This window comes from Melanotaenia boesemani, chromosome 12, assembly GCF_017639745.1.
Source record: "Melanotaenia boesemani isolate fMelBoe1 chromosome 12, fMelBoe1.pri, whole genome shotgun sequence".
Lineage (NCBI taxonomy): Eukaryota > Metazoa > Chordata > Actinopteri > Atheriniformes > Melanotaeniidae > Melanotaenia > Melanotaenia boesemani.
The window spans coordinates 5,175,821-5,193,858 of NC_055693.1; the positions used below are offsets into that span (position 1 = coordinate 5,175,821).

An 18,038-nucleotide genomic window follows, 5' to 3' on the forward strand; every position below is an offset into this window, starting at 1 on the left:
TGTCTCAGTCCTGCGATGTCAAAACATGAACAGTAGAGGGATATTTTTATACAAGCCATCATTGAATCAGAGCATTTAGTGGTCAGCTCTTGGTTCTGACACCTTTTTGTGGTTATTCACCTTATTAGAGAACAGCATGTTGTTCAGTAAGTACTGAAATGGAATAGTTGTACATTTGCATTTAAAAGTTTTAAAGTCAAAGTTAACCAAAGAAGGTTTTAGTGTATTTTAGTTGCATGTATAGTGCTCGTCTTGTTTGCTTTGTACAGCTGAAATTCAACCAAGACCCCCAAAAAAAGCTGCCATTTTGGGCATTAGTAGACATAAAATAAATTAAGAATTAAGGTCACAAAGTTGCAAATGATCTGAAACCTGAAGCTCATTTGAGTAAACAAGTGATATAAAAACAGTTTAATCATTTAAGTTCTGCTGCTACACGCTGTGGACAAGCATTTTAATTAGGTCAACAAGTTTGTGCTAAAATGATCTGCTGGGAGTATCTTGTATGCATCAACCAGAACAAATTGACATTTTAATAATGTTTAAGGTCAAATAAGAAAGCTGTAAAATGCTTTGCCCCTGATAATATGGCTCCCATATTAAAAAGGTCACACTCAAGCAAAATGTTTGGACAAATTCAGACAAGACAGTTTAATTTACAAAGGAAATCTTTTATGCACTTTTCAAAATAAACAAAGCTCATCCAATCCATACCAAATTGAATTTGCCACCTGTCTGCCTTGAACCCACACAAGGCAGCAGGCTGCTTTGCTACAAGTCTTCTCTGCATATCTACAGTAAACAATTATTGGTGAAACATGCTTGATTTTCCAGATACTTCCGCATTCAAACTTTTTATTTTAGTAAAATCATACAAGTTGCACAGCTGAGTACTTCCCATGCAGTGCAGTAGCCTAGAAGCTAATACAGAAAAGCAAAGTCTACATCTAAAGAGCTCTGGGGTTCTCCAGAGATGGTGGAACAAGTCTCCGGTTCTGCACAGAACCACCTATTCGTTTCCAAACCGCAGTCTGGAAATGAATCAAAGCTACCGACCTACTCCACACTCGAGGACAACTCGAGAGGTGTCATATATGCAAATACAACAATGAGATTAAACCACATGTTTGTTTCTTTAAGGATTGCCATGTGCCAGACATTGACTGGAGAAAAACAATTAGGTCAAATTAGACTAAAGAACCAATAATGCACACAGTTAGAGAATCTGAACACTTCTGCACTGATATGCTTAGGAAATTTATTTGCTCTTTTTTGACAGCTTTATTCCAAACCTTGGCATGTTTGTTCAATTACACTTCAAATTTTGATGACCAATTGGTATATTTTAATAGAGATGACTGGCCATGAGGAGGCCTTGAAACAGCTGTGGATATTTACCGAGTCCAATGTATCTTAAACATTAAAAAGCTCACACTACCCCGAAATATATAAATTTCACGCATACAGGTGACATTCAACATTCAAGTGCCAGTGTTTTTTGTACTGTCTTTTGGTCAAGTTTCTGAAACTTTCAAAGAATCACTTTGAGGCTTACAAAAATAAATATTTGTCAAAAATGCTTAATAAATTACACAAAACTAGCAGCAAAAGTAGAATCTAGAAATCTGTGCAAATGGCTAAATTCCCCCCCGACTGCTAAATCCCCTGGTCCCAAATAATTCCTGGTTTTAAATGTTGAGAGCCCTTCCCCCTTTATAAACAAGCTGCGTTTTTTTTCTTCTCCCCCCACAATCTCCTCACACATATTTGGAAGCTTAAGGACACATATCCAAGACATCTATATAAAACTCTAGATGTGCAATAAAACAACTTTTGTAAAACTTTATGGGCACGACATACAAGGGCCTACACGCCTAAATCAAGTAGCACCATTCAATCTCAAGTTCTCAACACTGTCAGTGCATCCGCTTTTAGATCTATTTCTTTAAGAAAAAAATAAAGGTTTCAAGGCACAACACACCTGATGAGAATTGGGAACATTTTCGCGGACGCCCTGCCTCTCTGCCCCTCAAAGGCTGCTCCTCTTTAAGAGGAAAAGCCGCGGATTTTTATTTTTCCTGTAAATATCTGAGCAGATGAACTCCCAGAAGACCCGACAGTACTTGTATGTTCCATAAAGGAGGCGTATACACCCCCTCCATCTTTGGCCACCTCCACATTTCAGCTACGCAGCTATGGAAACTGAAGCCACTGCCAGCGGCGGTGCACTGAAAAAATATCACGCCCCTCCCATTCCCCTTTTCCTCGTGGTCGGAGTGCTGCTCGACCCCGCTCTGTTCGTTCGTCGCTGGTAAATTGAAAACCTCAGTGATCGTTCAGAATGTCTGTCTCTTGAAGATGAGCCATGCCTCCAACGCAGCTTGAAAAGAGAAAACGTTTGTAATAAAGTTAAGCCTGCGACTCAGTTCACGTGTCCTTTCTCCTTGACCAAAAAACAAAACACTTGCAAGCGTAGAATACCATAAGGGCCTCGTGGCTGCAGGTCAATTAACTTAATGTCAACCACGCTCAGCCCTCCCGATGCTGTGGTCCTTTATGCAGCCATTTTGAACTTCACTTTCAAGATGGCAGGCATCGTTTGATTTACATTTGTAGAGAAACAATTATAAAAGAAAAAAAAACTGACTCAGTTTTTTAAAATTTGCAAACGCCTGCACCGAAAATGTCAAGTAAAAAAAAACAAAAAAAACACCGCCCACTTAATGTAGCTAGCACTTGGTAACATACTAGCTGCCATAACACTGTCAAGTCAATTGAAAAGTGGAGTAACGAGTTCCAGCATTTATTTCTTTTACCTCAGCGATTGTTGGCACTGAGCTTAACGACTTCTGTGTTTCTTAAGATTACAATAGGAATGGCTATTTCAAAGACGACCATGTCCATAAAAAGGAGCCTGTCCAGGATAGAGTGAGCAAAAACAAAGAAAAACTAATGTAACTTTGTCCCTTAGGATTAAAACACAGTTGCTTCACAGAGTGGCCCAGTTTTTCAGATATAGTAATGACTCCATTAGCTGTTTGACAATAGAAAAAGCTACATGATGTTCCTGCAAAAATTTGAGGTTCAAATGGAATCATGACTCAAAAGTCACAACACCCAAGTGTTTGCCAAGGTTTGATTAAGTCCAAGCTTATTTTACCTTTCTAGTATTTCACCAAACAAAATAGTAAAAACAAATTTAGAGCTCTTGGCCAGGTTCATCTGGTGAAATGAAAACATTGAAATTTCCCGTTTAAATTCAAAAGGCACAGTACATTAACATACAAATGATCCTCAGGTTACTCAGTTGGGTCCCCCCCACCCGTCCCCCCAGCCCCTCCCTCCCCGCAAAAAAAGAACAAAAATACTTTGAACAATGAAAGTCCAACGTTACTGTCAGACAATGCACGTCAGCATCCATGCTCACTCTGAGGTGTGTGAATCTCTGCCGTCTCCAGTGCTTTGCACATGCTGGTGATTTCCTTTGCGTCGTGCTGCACTTCCTTTATGAGAGAAGCGAATGGCAGAGAACCAGGGTTGGTAATGTACTGTGTGTCAGTGAAGCTACACAGGGAAGGTTGGTATGGTCTGGCTTAAGTTAACATGTGGTTTCCACTGGGTTGGCATGGCAACCTATTCCTATGCTGACTAGTTCCCCCACCAATCTACACTTCCAGAGTGGCTGTAATTTCCTCCGTAGCCATCGTTGCTGTAGAAGTTGCCACCAAAGCCACCTGTGAAGATAATTTAAAAATGGAAGTTGCATGAAAGAGGATCCGTGTTTACAGAAATGTTCAATCACTATTTATTAATATGAGATATATAGATGGCCAAAATCAACTTGAATATAGCAGAAATGCGGCTGTTGTCCAACACAAGGAGCAACAAAGGTTTTAAACAGTTTTCTTACCGCCACCAAAGCCACGATTTCCTCCAGTGTTGCGCCCTGAACGGTTGCTGTTGAAGCTTCCAGCACCACCAGACGCCTGACGGTAGTCTCTAGCTCCGAAACCGCCAGAGAACCTAAACAAGATTTATTTAGAGCTTGTTATTAGGTGGTTGCTCCAAATCATCCCTGCTTGAAATGATGGACGGCTCGGAGAAAGAATATTACTTTCTTGTGTACGAGGTGGGTCTGATTTTGGATGGTTGAGGCTGTACGGCTCAAACACTGGCTGATAATAAATCTCTACTATCACCAATATTATTATTCTTATCCCCATTATTACAATTATTTGCTCATTATTGTTATAATTTATTTATTCTTTGTTTTTGTAATGAAAACTCATTTATAATGAGAAAGGGTGGTATTATAATTCCCTCCCATTTGCCATAAACTCAATCAGGTCAAAATCTTAGCTTTTTTTTTAAACCCTACATTAATGGATCTCAAAGAACAGGATTTATTTATAGACATCTAACGGGGTTTGAAGGACTATTTTTCGTTTTGTCGTTGCCACCTAAATTCAAAGACTGATCTGTTTTGTTGCATCTACAAACTAGTCTGCATCAGGTGAAATCCATAGAAAATTACTTTTCTACTGTTACTAAATTGTAAGAGTGCTTACATTAGCAAAAACAAAACAAAAACACAAAAAAAATCCTTTTTCTGTTTATGGGAAAATAAGTAATTCAAGCTTCAACAATGCCCAAACAATGAATTATGGCTTACAAACACGTTTCCTTTAACAAAGGATGATTTTAAGTCTTTGTGGTATCTGCTGAGTATGGTCATTACCTCTTGGAGCGTCCTCGGTTGGTGCTCTTGTGCTGGTGTTCGTAGGCCAGGCTCTCAAGCCAGGAGGGAACCTCCTGCTTGGCCTCAACCAGGATGTCCAGCAAGTCTTTGGTAATGTTGCTGTTTTTGTCGTTAAAGAACGACGTGGCCAGACCTGAACAAGATATTACAGACAGTTCATGATATGACAGCTACTGAAGCTACGTAAGAGCAGGGGTTTATGGAAAGGAAGTAGGTTCGTACCAAGGTTGCCCACACGTCCCGTACGGCCAATACGGTGAACGTATTCCTCAATGTCACTGGGCAAATCAAAGTTAATGACGTGCTTCACGTTGCAGATGTCCAGACCTCGAGCAGCCACCTGGACAGCAGAGGGGAAAAATAAACATCTGGTAAGAGCACTAGGAAGCACTTGATCAAGATTTTCCTTCTGTCTGTTAGCATTGGAGTTTGGAAATGAATAATTTGCCTGTTCAGCCAGAGACTCCTCACTGAACCAGCTGGCTCAGTTTCCCTCCAGGAATTCATCCAAGCGCAAAAGCAAAACACAAAGTATTTAAGCACTAACATTTTTCTGTGGAGTTCCTTTTGAGACACTTCTACCTGGTTAAGATGAAGCTGACACCTCTCAAATGGAATATGTGTAAATAAAATAAATAGATCTAAGAAATCCTGAAGCCAATCTACTGTGGTTAAATAGAAAAAAGCTTTAAAAAGAAGCAAAAGACAACCATTTAAGACAAAGATCCAGATTATCCAAAAAAAGTGCACAATACAACCTAAAATGTTGTGGGTATTTATTTCTTGTGAATCGAATTAAATGAGTTTGAAAACCCAAGACGTAAGTGGTCTAAGACAGAGGTCTGCAACCCACAGCTATAGCGCTGGATACGGCTCTTCAACCCTTCTGAACTAGCTCTAGAACAAAATTCTGCATGGACTGAGACAGTGCCAACAATACTGGTAAACCTGTTAGCTTGATTTGTTGTGAAAAATGATCAGACAATAAAAAATGTAACACTGAAAGACATTTCCAGAGCAAACAGCATATACTAAAAAAGTACCAAACCAAAAAAAAAAAAAAAAAAAAAGTTATAATCAAGCCCCAAACTGAGCCTACGCTGCAGGTTTTGTGGAAAGTCAGGAGCTTGTAAGGTACAGAAGGCCTTTCACAAATAGAAAATGCACCGAATAATAATTCATTAAAATATCAGAATTAAACCATGAACTAAATGAGAGATGCCTCTGTGTAAACACTGAAGGACAGGACCATTAAAATGACAACAGCACTGAACTCTGATGGTGCAAAGGTTTGATTTTTCCTTATGTCACGACGCAAAGCGATAAAATGTTAACAGTTTTGTTTGTTGCAAGTTATTTTTAAGAGTCAGATAAGTTTCGTGCAGGGATCTTAAACTCTGGTCCTCGAGGGCCACTCATATGAATGAGGTCATCTGATTCATAACTTGTTAAGTTTTACACAATGAATCATCAAGCCTGCAGGACAATGGCCCTCGAGGACCGGCGTTCGACATCCCTGGGTTTTGCGCCTATGGGACAGGTAGTAAAAACGGCTCTTATTAGTAAATATTGCAGACTCCTGTTCTGAGAGAATCTAAGAAAACTTACAGCTGTAGCCACCAAGATGGGACAGCGTCCAGACCGGAACTGATGCAGAGCTTCCTCTCTGTCCCTCTGGGATCGATCTCCATGGATGCTGGTGCAGGCGTAACCCTCGCGGTAAAGAAAGTCTTCCAGAGCGTCGGCTCCTTTCTTTGTTTCAACAAATACCAAAGTCAGGGAATCTTTTCCTGCATGGCCAGAAAATAAGAAAACAAAACAAAACTGATCAATAAGAACAAGAATTTACATAGAATTATTTTTGTTTTTTAAACTAATATGGAAAAAAGGAAATTAAAACTGTCTTATGAAGAGGCAACTGCAAGATCAAAGCATAAAAAAATTTTTAACAATGACAACTTATAAATGAAGACAAGGGTTGCATAAAAAGCTTTACGTTTACTGACAACCATTAACTCTCCACAGCCTTCAGTTTATCTGCCCACAGCACTAAAAATTAAACAACTTAATTGGATTTGAACCATATCTTAACAATTTGATCAATATATTAATCAACATATCATATATGGCATTAATGGCTATCAGAAAAAAAGCTTGAGATAATAAATGAGGGACAATGGGTAAGGTCAGGCCATCCCTAGTGTTAGCATTCGCTGCTAAACTGTTTTGCCAATGCACTCTGGCAAAAGCCAGGAAAAATAAGCCACATCCACCAAAGCTCCTTCCATGAAACTCTAGACAGAGGACGTTACAGTCCAAACTGTGGAAATGATAGAGGAAAGACGAGCCATCTACCCAATGCAGCCTATTCTCATGATATGAATCAAACTTTCCGTGCTAGCCTTGAAAATTACTGAGGTAATGCCACAAAACTAATATTAAATCAAATGATTATTCAACTGACAAACCACAGGGCTTCTACATTACATCAGCAGGGAGTGGAATTTGTGAAAGGCAATCTGAAATAAAATCCCAACAATGTCCGATTCAGTTATCCTTTTACAGCTGCTTGAAGGGTGAAAAAGAAAAATGTCAAAATGTTATGTTCTCTGAAACCAGCCAGTACCCCTACACGTCACAACCATCTAACTCATGGAGAAAACAACGATTGTACTGAATCAGCTGACCTTTGTGCCCGAGATGTAACACGGTGCTAACTGTGAATTTTTATTTGAGAGAGATAGTACGCTTGTAGAATACAAAGAGTGCAAGACAAAAGTTGCTGTTGGCCCAGCAAACTCTTACTGGAAAAGACAAAAAGAAAGAAAAGAAAAAACTGAGGCAGCATGTCAGCTGGGGAGAGGAGGGACAGGATGAGCTGTGGGATGTAATGTTTCTGGCTTGTGGATCACAGTGAAGTTGTAGCATTGTTCACACTTACCTGGCTTCTCTGGGGTCTCTGTCACATTTTCCTGAACCTCACTGGGAATAACTAAGATAAAACCAAACCAGCCAGTAAACGCAAGGCTGCGCAGTACACAACTTAAACAGCTTTAGATCATAATGAGAAGGAAACCTGGCATGAGACTTCAGTGCCTCCCCACCCCCTGACAGATACTTTTTACCCCAATGTAAGGTCTTGCCATAATGAAAATTTCTTAGCAGAACTGTAGCAAAGTTAATATTAGCTTGGTGTGGGTCAAACTGAAACACAGGATGATGAGTTAGAGCCCAATGTTACCTTCAGATGGAGGGGGAAAAAAAAAGCTGTGCGTGCATTTCCTACCTGTGGCATTGAGCAGGTCCAGGAGGAAGGACCTCTTGTCGGTCTCCTCTACCCAAACCACCTTCTGGGTGATGTTTTCTGAAGTGGAACCAACACGCCCCACTGCCAGGAAAATGTAGTCCTCCAGGAAGTCACGAGCCAGGATCTACAAATAAAAATGTATTATTTCCTATTACTTCAAAGATCCACTATTGTATCTAAGTATTGTAGATTATACAAGCTTATATAAACACACATCCATTATTATTACTATAATGTTACTGCCAAACTTCCTACTGTTACCGTCATCCCTCAAATTTATTACACAGCTGCACTACAAACATGTTTTGTGTTTAAGGTGATACTGATTCTAAGTTTTATTACCATTGTACATTATAATATGATATGTTTATAATAATCAGTGTGACTATGTTTGCTGGTCAGTCCAACGTACCTGGATCTCTTTGGGGAAAGTGGCGCTGAACATCATAGTTTGACGGATGCCTTTAGGTGGCATTGTATCTTGTTCCACTATGCGCCTGATCTGTGGCTCAAAACCCATGTCCAACATGCGGTCAGCCTCATCCAGAACCAAGTAGCTGTAATTACATTTACTATTCAATAACCAACAAATACTGACATCACATTTCAATTTATTTTCAATCCTACAGCTTTACTGACTTGCAGTAGTCCAGGCCGATCTTGCCCCTCTCCATCATATCAACCAGACGTCCAGGTGTGGCCACCAGCAGGTGACAGCCTCTCTCCAAATCCCTGATCTGCTGGCCAATATCAGCACCGCCATAAACCACGCAGGGACGCACCCGTGAGCGGTAGGCAAACTAGAAATCAGGAAGAAAAACAGCTTTGTGATTCAACGTTAAAAGGTAAACATGCCAATGCCAGAAAGCGGTATCTACGAGCTTTGAGCTCACCTTCCTCGCCTCATCATAGATCTGCAAAGCTAGTTCTCTGGTCGGAGCCAGGACGAGGGAGATTGGGTACTGTTTACGCCGGCCATACCTTCCATTCTCCTGAAGACAGGAAAAAATGCCTATTAAAACAAGCCAAAATAGTCATGTGGAATATGTTTGGTTACTGTGAAGTTTCTCCAGTACCTGACCACTGTTCTTTGCAGCCTGCAGAGCATCTCCTGCTCCGTCGGTGTAGATCTGACTCAGCACCGGCAGCAAGAAAGCAGCAGTCTTACCAGAGCCTGAAATACAGCAGGTATTAAGCTCCATAGAATAGAACTTTATTGTCACTGCAACAAGTGCAACTAAATTACAAAGCCCTCAAATAAGTGCAAAACAGAATAAAATATAATAAATATCACACTGAAAAATTTTAAGGTTTCTGTTTTTAATTTGTTTGCACACCCTATAACAGGAAAACTAACCAGTCTGGGCGCAGGCCATCAGGTCTCTCTTGGACTTTATGATTGGGATGGCGTGCTTCTGAACAGGGGTGGGACGAGTGTACCTGCTCAGGGTGATGTTCCCCATGATGATCTCACCCATGTCCACATCATGGAACTAAAGAACAATCACACAATCCAAAGGTTAAAACAAAAAATTCTTACATAAAAAAAAAAAAAAAAAAGGAGGTCAGGACAGACTTACACTCTCAATGTGGGGTGGGCTGTTTGCACCAGTAGCCTCCACAGGAATATCATCATACTTCTCAAAATTTATCCCAGTGTTGCTTCCAGAGAAAAGCTCACTGGAAAATGATAAAGTAAACTGAGGTTTTAGTTTTAGCCCAGATAATGATGGCTGTGACTGTGTGAGCAGAATCTGTCTTACTGTTCCAAACGCTCGTTGGGAGCAGTGGGTTTGGACCAGTCATCTTCTCTGGCATCCTCCACCCAGCGGCTATTTCCTCCACCGGCAAAGCCTCCACGCTCATATCTGGACATTTGGACACAATAAGTAATTATATGCAGCAAAAAATCCCACTTTATTTTAATTTTCAATAAAGAGGTTATCTGTTTCTTCTTTTCTTAATGAATCTGTGCAAACCTAACTGGACACTTTTTATTACATTTGTGTGATACCTTAAACTTAGTCTATCATCTTTGTTAAATAAACTATTTGAAAAAAACTTTTACCACTATAAATATCCAGATTAAAAGCATTAAGACATTACAGATGACACTGTACACACCTTCCTCTTGAGCCCGCCCCACGGTCATTGAAGAAGGCAGATTTGGACCTGTCATTTCGGCCTCCAAAGCTGTTGTAGGCAGCATCCCTAGGAGGTCCTCCCCAGCCACCATCTTTGTTTTCAAAATTCCCAAACCCTGTAATCATGGTTGGAAAAAAAAAAGCCTGTTACTAATATTCTTTGAGATCTGTCTGGCAAATCAGCTTTTAAGACATCAGATGATGCCAGTTTCTTACCAACAGCAGAGCCTACCCGTGTTTCTCCTAAAGCAAAATGCACTTAGATCGCTCAAATTCTTCAAACTACCGTGCTAACGTTGCTAATAGTTTTTGGTTTTTTTTGTTAAGTACTGCAAGAATAAATGCAGAATGATATGATTAATATAAAAATTAAATAGAAAGCGTGGGGGGAGGGTGGAGTTTTACATCTACAGCTACAGTTTAACGCTTTAAAGAACAGATGTCCCCACCTGCATTTTGTAATGGTTGATTAAACGAGCCTCCACCCCTGTTACCACGGTAGGCGCCACGCCCACCTCTATCATTGCGAGAGGGTCCACGCCCTCCAAAGCCCCCATTTGAGCGGTTGTCATGGTAACCATTCACAAATCCATTGGTGCGTCCGGCATCCCATCCAGGTGAATCTTTATTGGAAGACAGAGAAAAGAGAAGATATGAGACTCAAGAAAATAAGCTGAAGATCAAACAAATAAAAACGTGACTCAACTTTGTCCTTACTATCTGAGTCTCTTCAATAGCCAGTTCCCAGCATATGATTGGGATACAATTTACTCAAGCATATTATAATATAGATTCAAAGGTTTGAGTGCTTGCAAAAGCTTGTTCTTTAGATGCAGCCACAAAAGCATTTGTAAAGAGAATCTGCTGACTAATAAACCCAATCAACAGGACTTGTCTGTACCACACGTCATTTACCACAACGATCTGCCCAGCTTTGGACACTGGCTGTGTCATCGTTTCCATCGGTGGCCACACTGTTAACAGTGGAGACTGAGGATGAGGCTGGTTATAAGGGAGGTGGACAATGGACAGTTAGTACTCCCATGTAAAGGCCAAGTAGCTGAGGCTATAAAAGCATCAAGGGCCACATCAGCCACACAGATCCAAGCTCTCTTTAAGAAAGAACAGGTTAAGGGAAAGGAGTTGATTATAGATCTGTGAGGCTCTTGGCTTACATCTGTGAGTCTACAGGTAAATGCATCCGTCACGATGCCCCCTTTATGTCAGCACACAAAAGCCTTGTGGTGACTCTCACAAGCAATCGCAAAACCATTGTCTCTGATACTGATCCGAGTCATTAAAATCAGAGTGTCCACCATGCAAATAGATAATGCAAACATACACTGGAATCTTCTAGGGGGTTTAATGGAAAACTCATGATTCAATACAAGCCTCATCTGAAATTTAAACCAGTCTGCCCCCTACCCATAGACAGCCATACATTGGAATTTGCTGGTAGGAATGGTTTGGTGAACTTGTGGCCACTCGGTGGAGGATCAACAACAACCATAAAAATGTAAAAACAAGTATAATAATGCCACAGGACTTAATGATAAGACATTTATGCATATTTTATGTTTGCAATGTGCAAAAAAGAAAAATAAAAGTTCTATTCTTTACTACCATTTGCTTTGTCATATTTTTGAAGCATTTGATATGGCAAATGTATAAATTCAATATGTGCAACTTAATTTTTATCCAATAAATTAAACCAAATTATAACTGTTTGCAGCTCTGGATAAAACCAGCCATTACACCCCTAGTTATTCCTAAACAGGCTCAAAAGCCAACAATCACATGACTGTTTTCAAAGACTTAGGGTTATGGTCAGACATGTTTTTTCTCCCATACTTAAGACAAATCTGTCCTCGACTTTAAAACTTTGTGGTAGAATGTAGTTACTCAGACTAGTATCAGACAAAAGTGGGATCTCTGCAAACATGGCAAAGCACACCATGCAGCAAAGCTGGAACCTAATCTTAGAAGACAGCAATACGTTAAAAAATTAACTAAATTCCAACTAAGTTTCAGCAAAAATTATGCAAGCTCCACTTCCGAGTGCAACGTGTTAGACACAAACATTAAGTCTGTCCATCTATACGTGGCCTTCAGAAAAAGTAAATAAAACGTGGGAATTGTATAACATAAGGATTCTGGGAGGGAGGCTAACCAACAATCTTCAGCATCTGGTTGCAAGTTCCTTTGACTTATTATGGCCAAGAGCTACAGTTTAGGTTTGTGACATGTCAGGCTGAAGGAAAATGACTACCTTATCCAAACGTACCAGATGATTCTGATTCAAGGCAGCTAAAGAGAGCTAGACCCAGCTGTATAATTAATTATTTAATCAAAGTGCCAAAGAAAAGGCCAAAGAGGACAACCTATAATCAGACTACTTTGAAGTAAATGTCAAGGGAATTCAGTCATGCTCCAGCCAGTATGGCAGGTTTCTGTTCCAGAAAACCTTGAAGCAGAGAGGAGCGATTACAGAAATTCCCTCAGGTGGTAAGTTGCTGGCACAAAAGACAGCTGGACAAAAGCACTCTGCACGGTAATCAATAACCCTATTCAATACTTTACAACAGCACAACAAGAAGCAGAGACAAAGATTCAAAGTACACAAACCCAAAAGAAAAGAGACGTGTGATTTAGAGTGAGTGGGACTGACTGAATATGACAACTAAAGCTAAGAGGGTTTGAATTGGATAATACAAAAGAAGTTTCCTAGTTCTTTCACAGCTGAAGCTGTCTTAATATTCATTAGTCAGCAAACTAATGTGTTGCATTAGTGATGCAGTGCAGGTCTTAAGACACCATCACCATGCACCAAAAGCAATTTCATTTGCAGGCATTGACAAAGCAGTGTTAGGCCCAGATTTCTGCTGCTTTTATCAAGTGACCATGACAAAGCAAGGGCACATTATAAACGCCCTATTATTCAGCTATATACACTATGAAACTATGCCAACAAGTAGGTGGCATGGCATGCAGGTGGAGGTCAAGGTATACCACATCTGTTTCGCCAACCGCCACTGTAGGCATGGTAAAAGGCAAGCTCTTGAGAGGCCAGTCTTGGGTAACCTGAGCAAAAGTAGGGAAGGAGTCTATAAAAAGATTCACTCAGGAGAACTGGCTAATGCAGGTCGTTTTTTTCTGTTGTTTTTTTTTTTAAGTACTGGGTTTTACTTTATTTAATAGTTACCAATCTGACAGTCATCCCATCCTGAAGCATAGTTAGTTCTTTGTCTTTGCTGACACTCAGCCTGCCATGGTTGTGGGCACTGCTTAGAGGAAACTTGGGGGACATTGCAGGTGAAATATGGGCATGAACGTACAATGAAATAATTAAATTAATTTTTTGCTTTAAAATTTGTAACCTTAAAGAAAAAAAGAGCATTTATTCAACAAGCTTATGCTCACATCAAAATTGTTTTAATTGTGATTGCAAGCATCTCAGCAGAGTGAAGCACATCAATTAACCTGATCATCACCTCCTCTTGTTAAATGTATAGCTCTAACCTGACCTTCTACCCCTTCTCACTGGCTTTGCTGGTGTGTAAAAATGGCTATTTCATGCATCTGAATATGCAAGTTGCCCTCAGCGAAAGCAGACGGAAGGGACTTACAGAAATTTACTGGTGCCACTGAATAACCGCACTGTCTACCAGCGGAATAAGCATTTCCTGCTGTGGAATAAGAAAACAGTAAAACGAGAAAAAAGGTCAAGTGTGCAATGACACAGTACCATTATTTCAAGTTTGGTTTTAAAGTGAAATTATCTGGCCGAGTATGGCAGTCAAAATGTGCACCAATTCAAAGCCTTTAAGAGGCTAAAAAGAACAGACTTAAACCACCTCACATCCACCCCATGCTGGCTACAAAAACAAAATCTACGTTGATCAATGTCCTGATATAAATAAGCCCACCCACCCTCCACAATTCCCTTATCAGAGCAGCCAACAGCTAGCACTCCTCTTGTTCACATGTGAGACATGCACCAGCCAGAGTATGAGTTTAGGGATAAACCACCCATGGAAATTGTTAAATAGAATTATACCAATTTGAATTAGCCCCATTCTCCAACTTATGAGCAGTCTGGGGTGAAAATTCAAGGCTGAAGCCAACATACACTACCACTTGCCCTATGTAGACCATAAAGCCACATTGCACAGACATGAAACCCATTTGAAATGGCTTTCTCTCCTCATTCTGTGCACCAATGTGATGTCCTTTATGCTGCAGCAAAAATACCAACTTATCATTTTTAGTTCTTTGGTTGTCTTGACTGGTAAAGATCAATGTTGTGAAATGTTTCAGAGCCTCACCAATTTTCTTCTCAATTGTGCTTGCTTTTACCATGCTCTGATGGGCTTTTAGAAAAGAAAAGAAAAAAAAAAGTTTTTTTGGGGCTGTGTGTTGTCCTCATGAGTATTCTCCATCTAGCATGAAGTAGACAGTAGCAAAGCTAAAATCAACTCTGGAAGCCACAACAACATTTTTGGCATCTTAATTTACGCATAGTTTATAATAGGCTGAATATTTTGAGAGAAAAATATATTTCATGCTCAGGTATCACAGACGAATTGGATCCATGTAACAGTTCATGTTGCCACAGCGTTTCAACATGGACGGTTTGGAACAAACCGGGAACGTGTTGCTACATGGCCGTCCTGCGATGAAGAAAGTGCAGTGACAAACGTTCTGAGGCAGAGGTGAATTTTTAGATAAAAATTCACAATACACGATTCACTTTAATGGCTAAGAAATCTTTATTTGCTCGTCTGGTGGCTACTTTCGGAGTAGCTTTTAGCTCCAACTCACCTGTTAGAAAGACTGACTTTGTCTACTACAAGGAAGACCATGAGTACTTGTAAGTACAACACACATGCCCACTTTAATATAAAGACGAAAAATAAATAAAATCCCTTTAACATCAAGAAAACCAAAAGTCAAACTTGCATAGATGGTCGCTCACTAGATGGTTGTTAAACTCACCATTTTTGGAAGCATCTTTGTTCCTCAAGTGAGGTGGAATGTAACGCCCTGAGAGAAGAGAAATCACTGTTAAACTACAATAATCCCACACTTTCAGCAACGTAGTCAAGTAAACAAATTATCTTCCTTATAAAACCAGTAAACACTTGGCAACTTCAATTAAATCTATATTAAAGCATCATAAAACAAGACAAACAGTAGATTATCTATTACTTTACAAGGAGTACATGCATGCACGACACCCCAAGCTGTCAATAAATCCATCTATTTAAGTTGAGATACGTTACATTCTTTTAAAAATCTTTTTCAAGACATATAAATTGGCTAACAAGTCGTAAAAGATATGAATTACATGATCAATAATCAAACCTATAACTGGAAACAGTATGATTAAGTTACAAATTGAAATTTAACATTGTAATATGGGAAACACACACTCATTATTTTTTATATAGTGTCACAAAAATAAATCAAATATGCATCTATTTCTAGTCCTACCAAGCTGAAGGAGTACACATTAAGTAGGCAGAAGAGTTGCAATCTCCAGTGTTTATCGTTACATTGACATGCAATCCTGATTTATTACTTACTGCCAGTTCCTCCGCCTTGTCCGTCAGAGTTTAAGTCTAGGGCAGCAAGCTATAAAAAGGGAAAAGGAGGAGAATGTTAAATCTAATTTAGTTCCGAAACACGACATCCAACAACCAAACTTAACTGAATTAATATTTTCAAGAACAGAAATGTAAAGCTGTCCATTATATTACCAACAATCAAACTCAAAATTCATAAGAATTTAGGCCATTAACACCTAATATTATATTTTATTATAACAATAATAATCCAGACAACGCCATTTTGGATAATAGCCATCACATTGTGTAGCGACCAAAAAAAATAATACTGGAAAATCGACCTTTTAAACAGTTGGTAAATTTTGTAGGAGGAGCCAACCAGCATAGGGAATAAAGTAGGTACATGGACTTTGGTAAATAAATTACAACACTAATTCAAAAACTGTTGGTTGTTGTTACAAGAGTTAAATCGCTTGAGTAATATTTAAGATTTTTGGATTTTCTTACCGATTTCCTATAAGTTTTAAACCATTTTCTTGTCAATTAAAATATTACGAGATGAATAACTTCAATATAATCAGTTATATGACTTATGACATTAACAGAACCATAAAAACAGAATCATATTAATTAGGTTAAAAAATAATTAAAATTAAGAGTCGCATAAGCTTTAAAAAGGTCGAACGTTTTATGATAAAACGTTAGTTAAAATGTGTATTATTATATCACGCTTTAAAACGTGTGGTTAATTTGTTTGTCCAATCTTAAACTAAATTAACGTGTTTAAAAAGCGAAGAGAAACAGACGCATTAATGGTCGCTGCGAACACTTTTTTTCCTCCTGCGCCACGTTTCAGGCTCAGGAGGCCTCTCATTAGCCGGGTTGCTGTGGTAGGATGCCGGCCGGGTATTGCGTTTTAGCTAACCCTGTAATCTTGCATTAACCGTGACAACTTCACGTAGAAAGTGAAAACAACTAACACATTAACCTGGAATCCGTTCGTGATTATGCACGTTGAATTGGTAAACATTTAATAAGCTTGATAACCGAGTTTGCTCGCTCAACGTATTAAGTTCCGCCATCACAATCCACTGCGAGATCACCTCCATTTTAGCAGCCACCGTGTTAGCTTAGCTCCCGGCTAGCGGCTTAGCTAACGCAGCGCCTAGTTTCACTGTCAAAACTATGCGTGCGTCACGGAAAATCACAAACTTTACAAGAGAAAACGAAGAAAATAAAATCTCTTACCTGCTGATCTAGACCGTGTGGATTATCAACGACCACATGACTCATAACTAAAGAGAGTAGTGGGGGATTATTTCCGAAGAGAAAGGATTTTCTTTGTTAGCACCACGGACTGATCTCAAATGTTAACTTAGCTTTCCTTTAATACAAATTACTGTCTTCAACGACGTTTACCCGTAAAGTATGCTACACGAATATTTTTACTTTAATTAAATAAAAGACGATGTTTGTTATAAGTATAAATTTTGAAAGACTTTCTAAATTATATGATAACTGCGGAGCTGTTAAGCTGAAACCCCCTCCCGGCAGGCTTGACCGTGATGGAATGAGACGCCGGGTGTTCAGGTAGCGCGAGATATCACCTCTGTGATCATAAACCTGCCGTCTGTTGACCAAATATCGCGATGTTTTCTTTTTTTTCTCTCTCTCTCTCCCTTCCATCTCAGATTGTATGCCTGGTAAAAAAAAACTTATAAAGGAAAAAAAAGTCTAGATCCAACACTCGTTTAAAAAAATATAAGTGGTTTTGAAAAATAGTTCTCTAGGCTTTCTAAAGATCGTTCTTTTTCGTTTTTTGTTTTTTTTCTTTTGGGTCACTGTTTGAATTAATCATGATCCTTAATATTGACACAGTAAATCACAGTGCAGCAATCTTTTATCTACAAAAAGCAAAAAAACAATCTCAAAGATAACCCGTATATTAAAATGCGCCAAGAATTGAACCTTTAGGAGCTTACACATAAGCAGATGAAACGTATTATCTTATGTACAGTATGTCCTTTAGATAAATATAACTTTAAACCTCTGTAGAATAACATCTTGATGCTGATTCAGTGGTCAAGCTGTGAAATGAAGATACAATGAAAGGCAGCCACCTGGTAAAACAGCTTTAGAACAGCTTGTTCTGCTATTGGCTCTCCTTTGGTGACATTTATTCGATTGGATGATAGAAGTCCAAGAAACAAACCATATTGGTAATTTAACAATTTATTCATTTAACAAGCAGCTTCAGTATC

The 18,038-nt window shown here is 39.3% G+C and overlaps 1 protein-coding gene across 6 annotated transcripts; it reads right to left on the reverse strand.

Moving 5' to 3' along the window:
• Nucleotides 1–650: 650 nt before the first annotated feature.
• ddx3xa (DEAD-box helicase 3 X-linked a) lies at nt 651–17,356 on the reverse strand. 6 transcript variants are annotated; one of them, XM_042002621.1, is made up of 20 exons: nt 17,026–17,356; nt 15,796–15,844; nt 15,206–15,253; nt 13,837–13,896; nt 10,726–10,833; nt 10,191–10,326; nt 9,830–9,934; nt 9,647–9,746; nt 9,424–9,559; nt 9,143–9,240; nt 8,960–9,058; nt 8,706–8,866; nt 8,479–8,623; nt 8,046–8,190; nt 7,701–7,751; nt 6,368–6,549; nt 4,982–5,099; nt 4,739–4,892; nt 3,911–4,023; nt 651–3,734 (listed from the first exon to the last, which is right to left on the reverse strand). In XM_042002621.1, the coding sequence occupies exons 1-20, from the start codon at nt 17,068–17,070 to the stop codon at nt 3,649–3,651; spliced, it is 2,139 nt and encodes a 712-aa protein (XP_041858555.1). In that variant the 5' UTR covers nt 17,071–17,356; the 3' UTR covers nt 651–3,648. The 6 variants fall into 6 exon arrangements, with proteins under 6 accessions (XP_041858555.1, XP_041858552.1, XP_041858557.1 ...); XM_042002618.1 differs by having other exon boundaries at nt 10,660–10,833; XM_042002623.1 differs by lacking the exon at nt 13,837–13,896.
• Nucleotides 17,357–18,038: the final 682 nt, after the last annotated feature.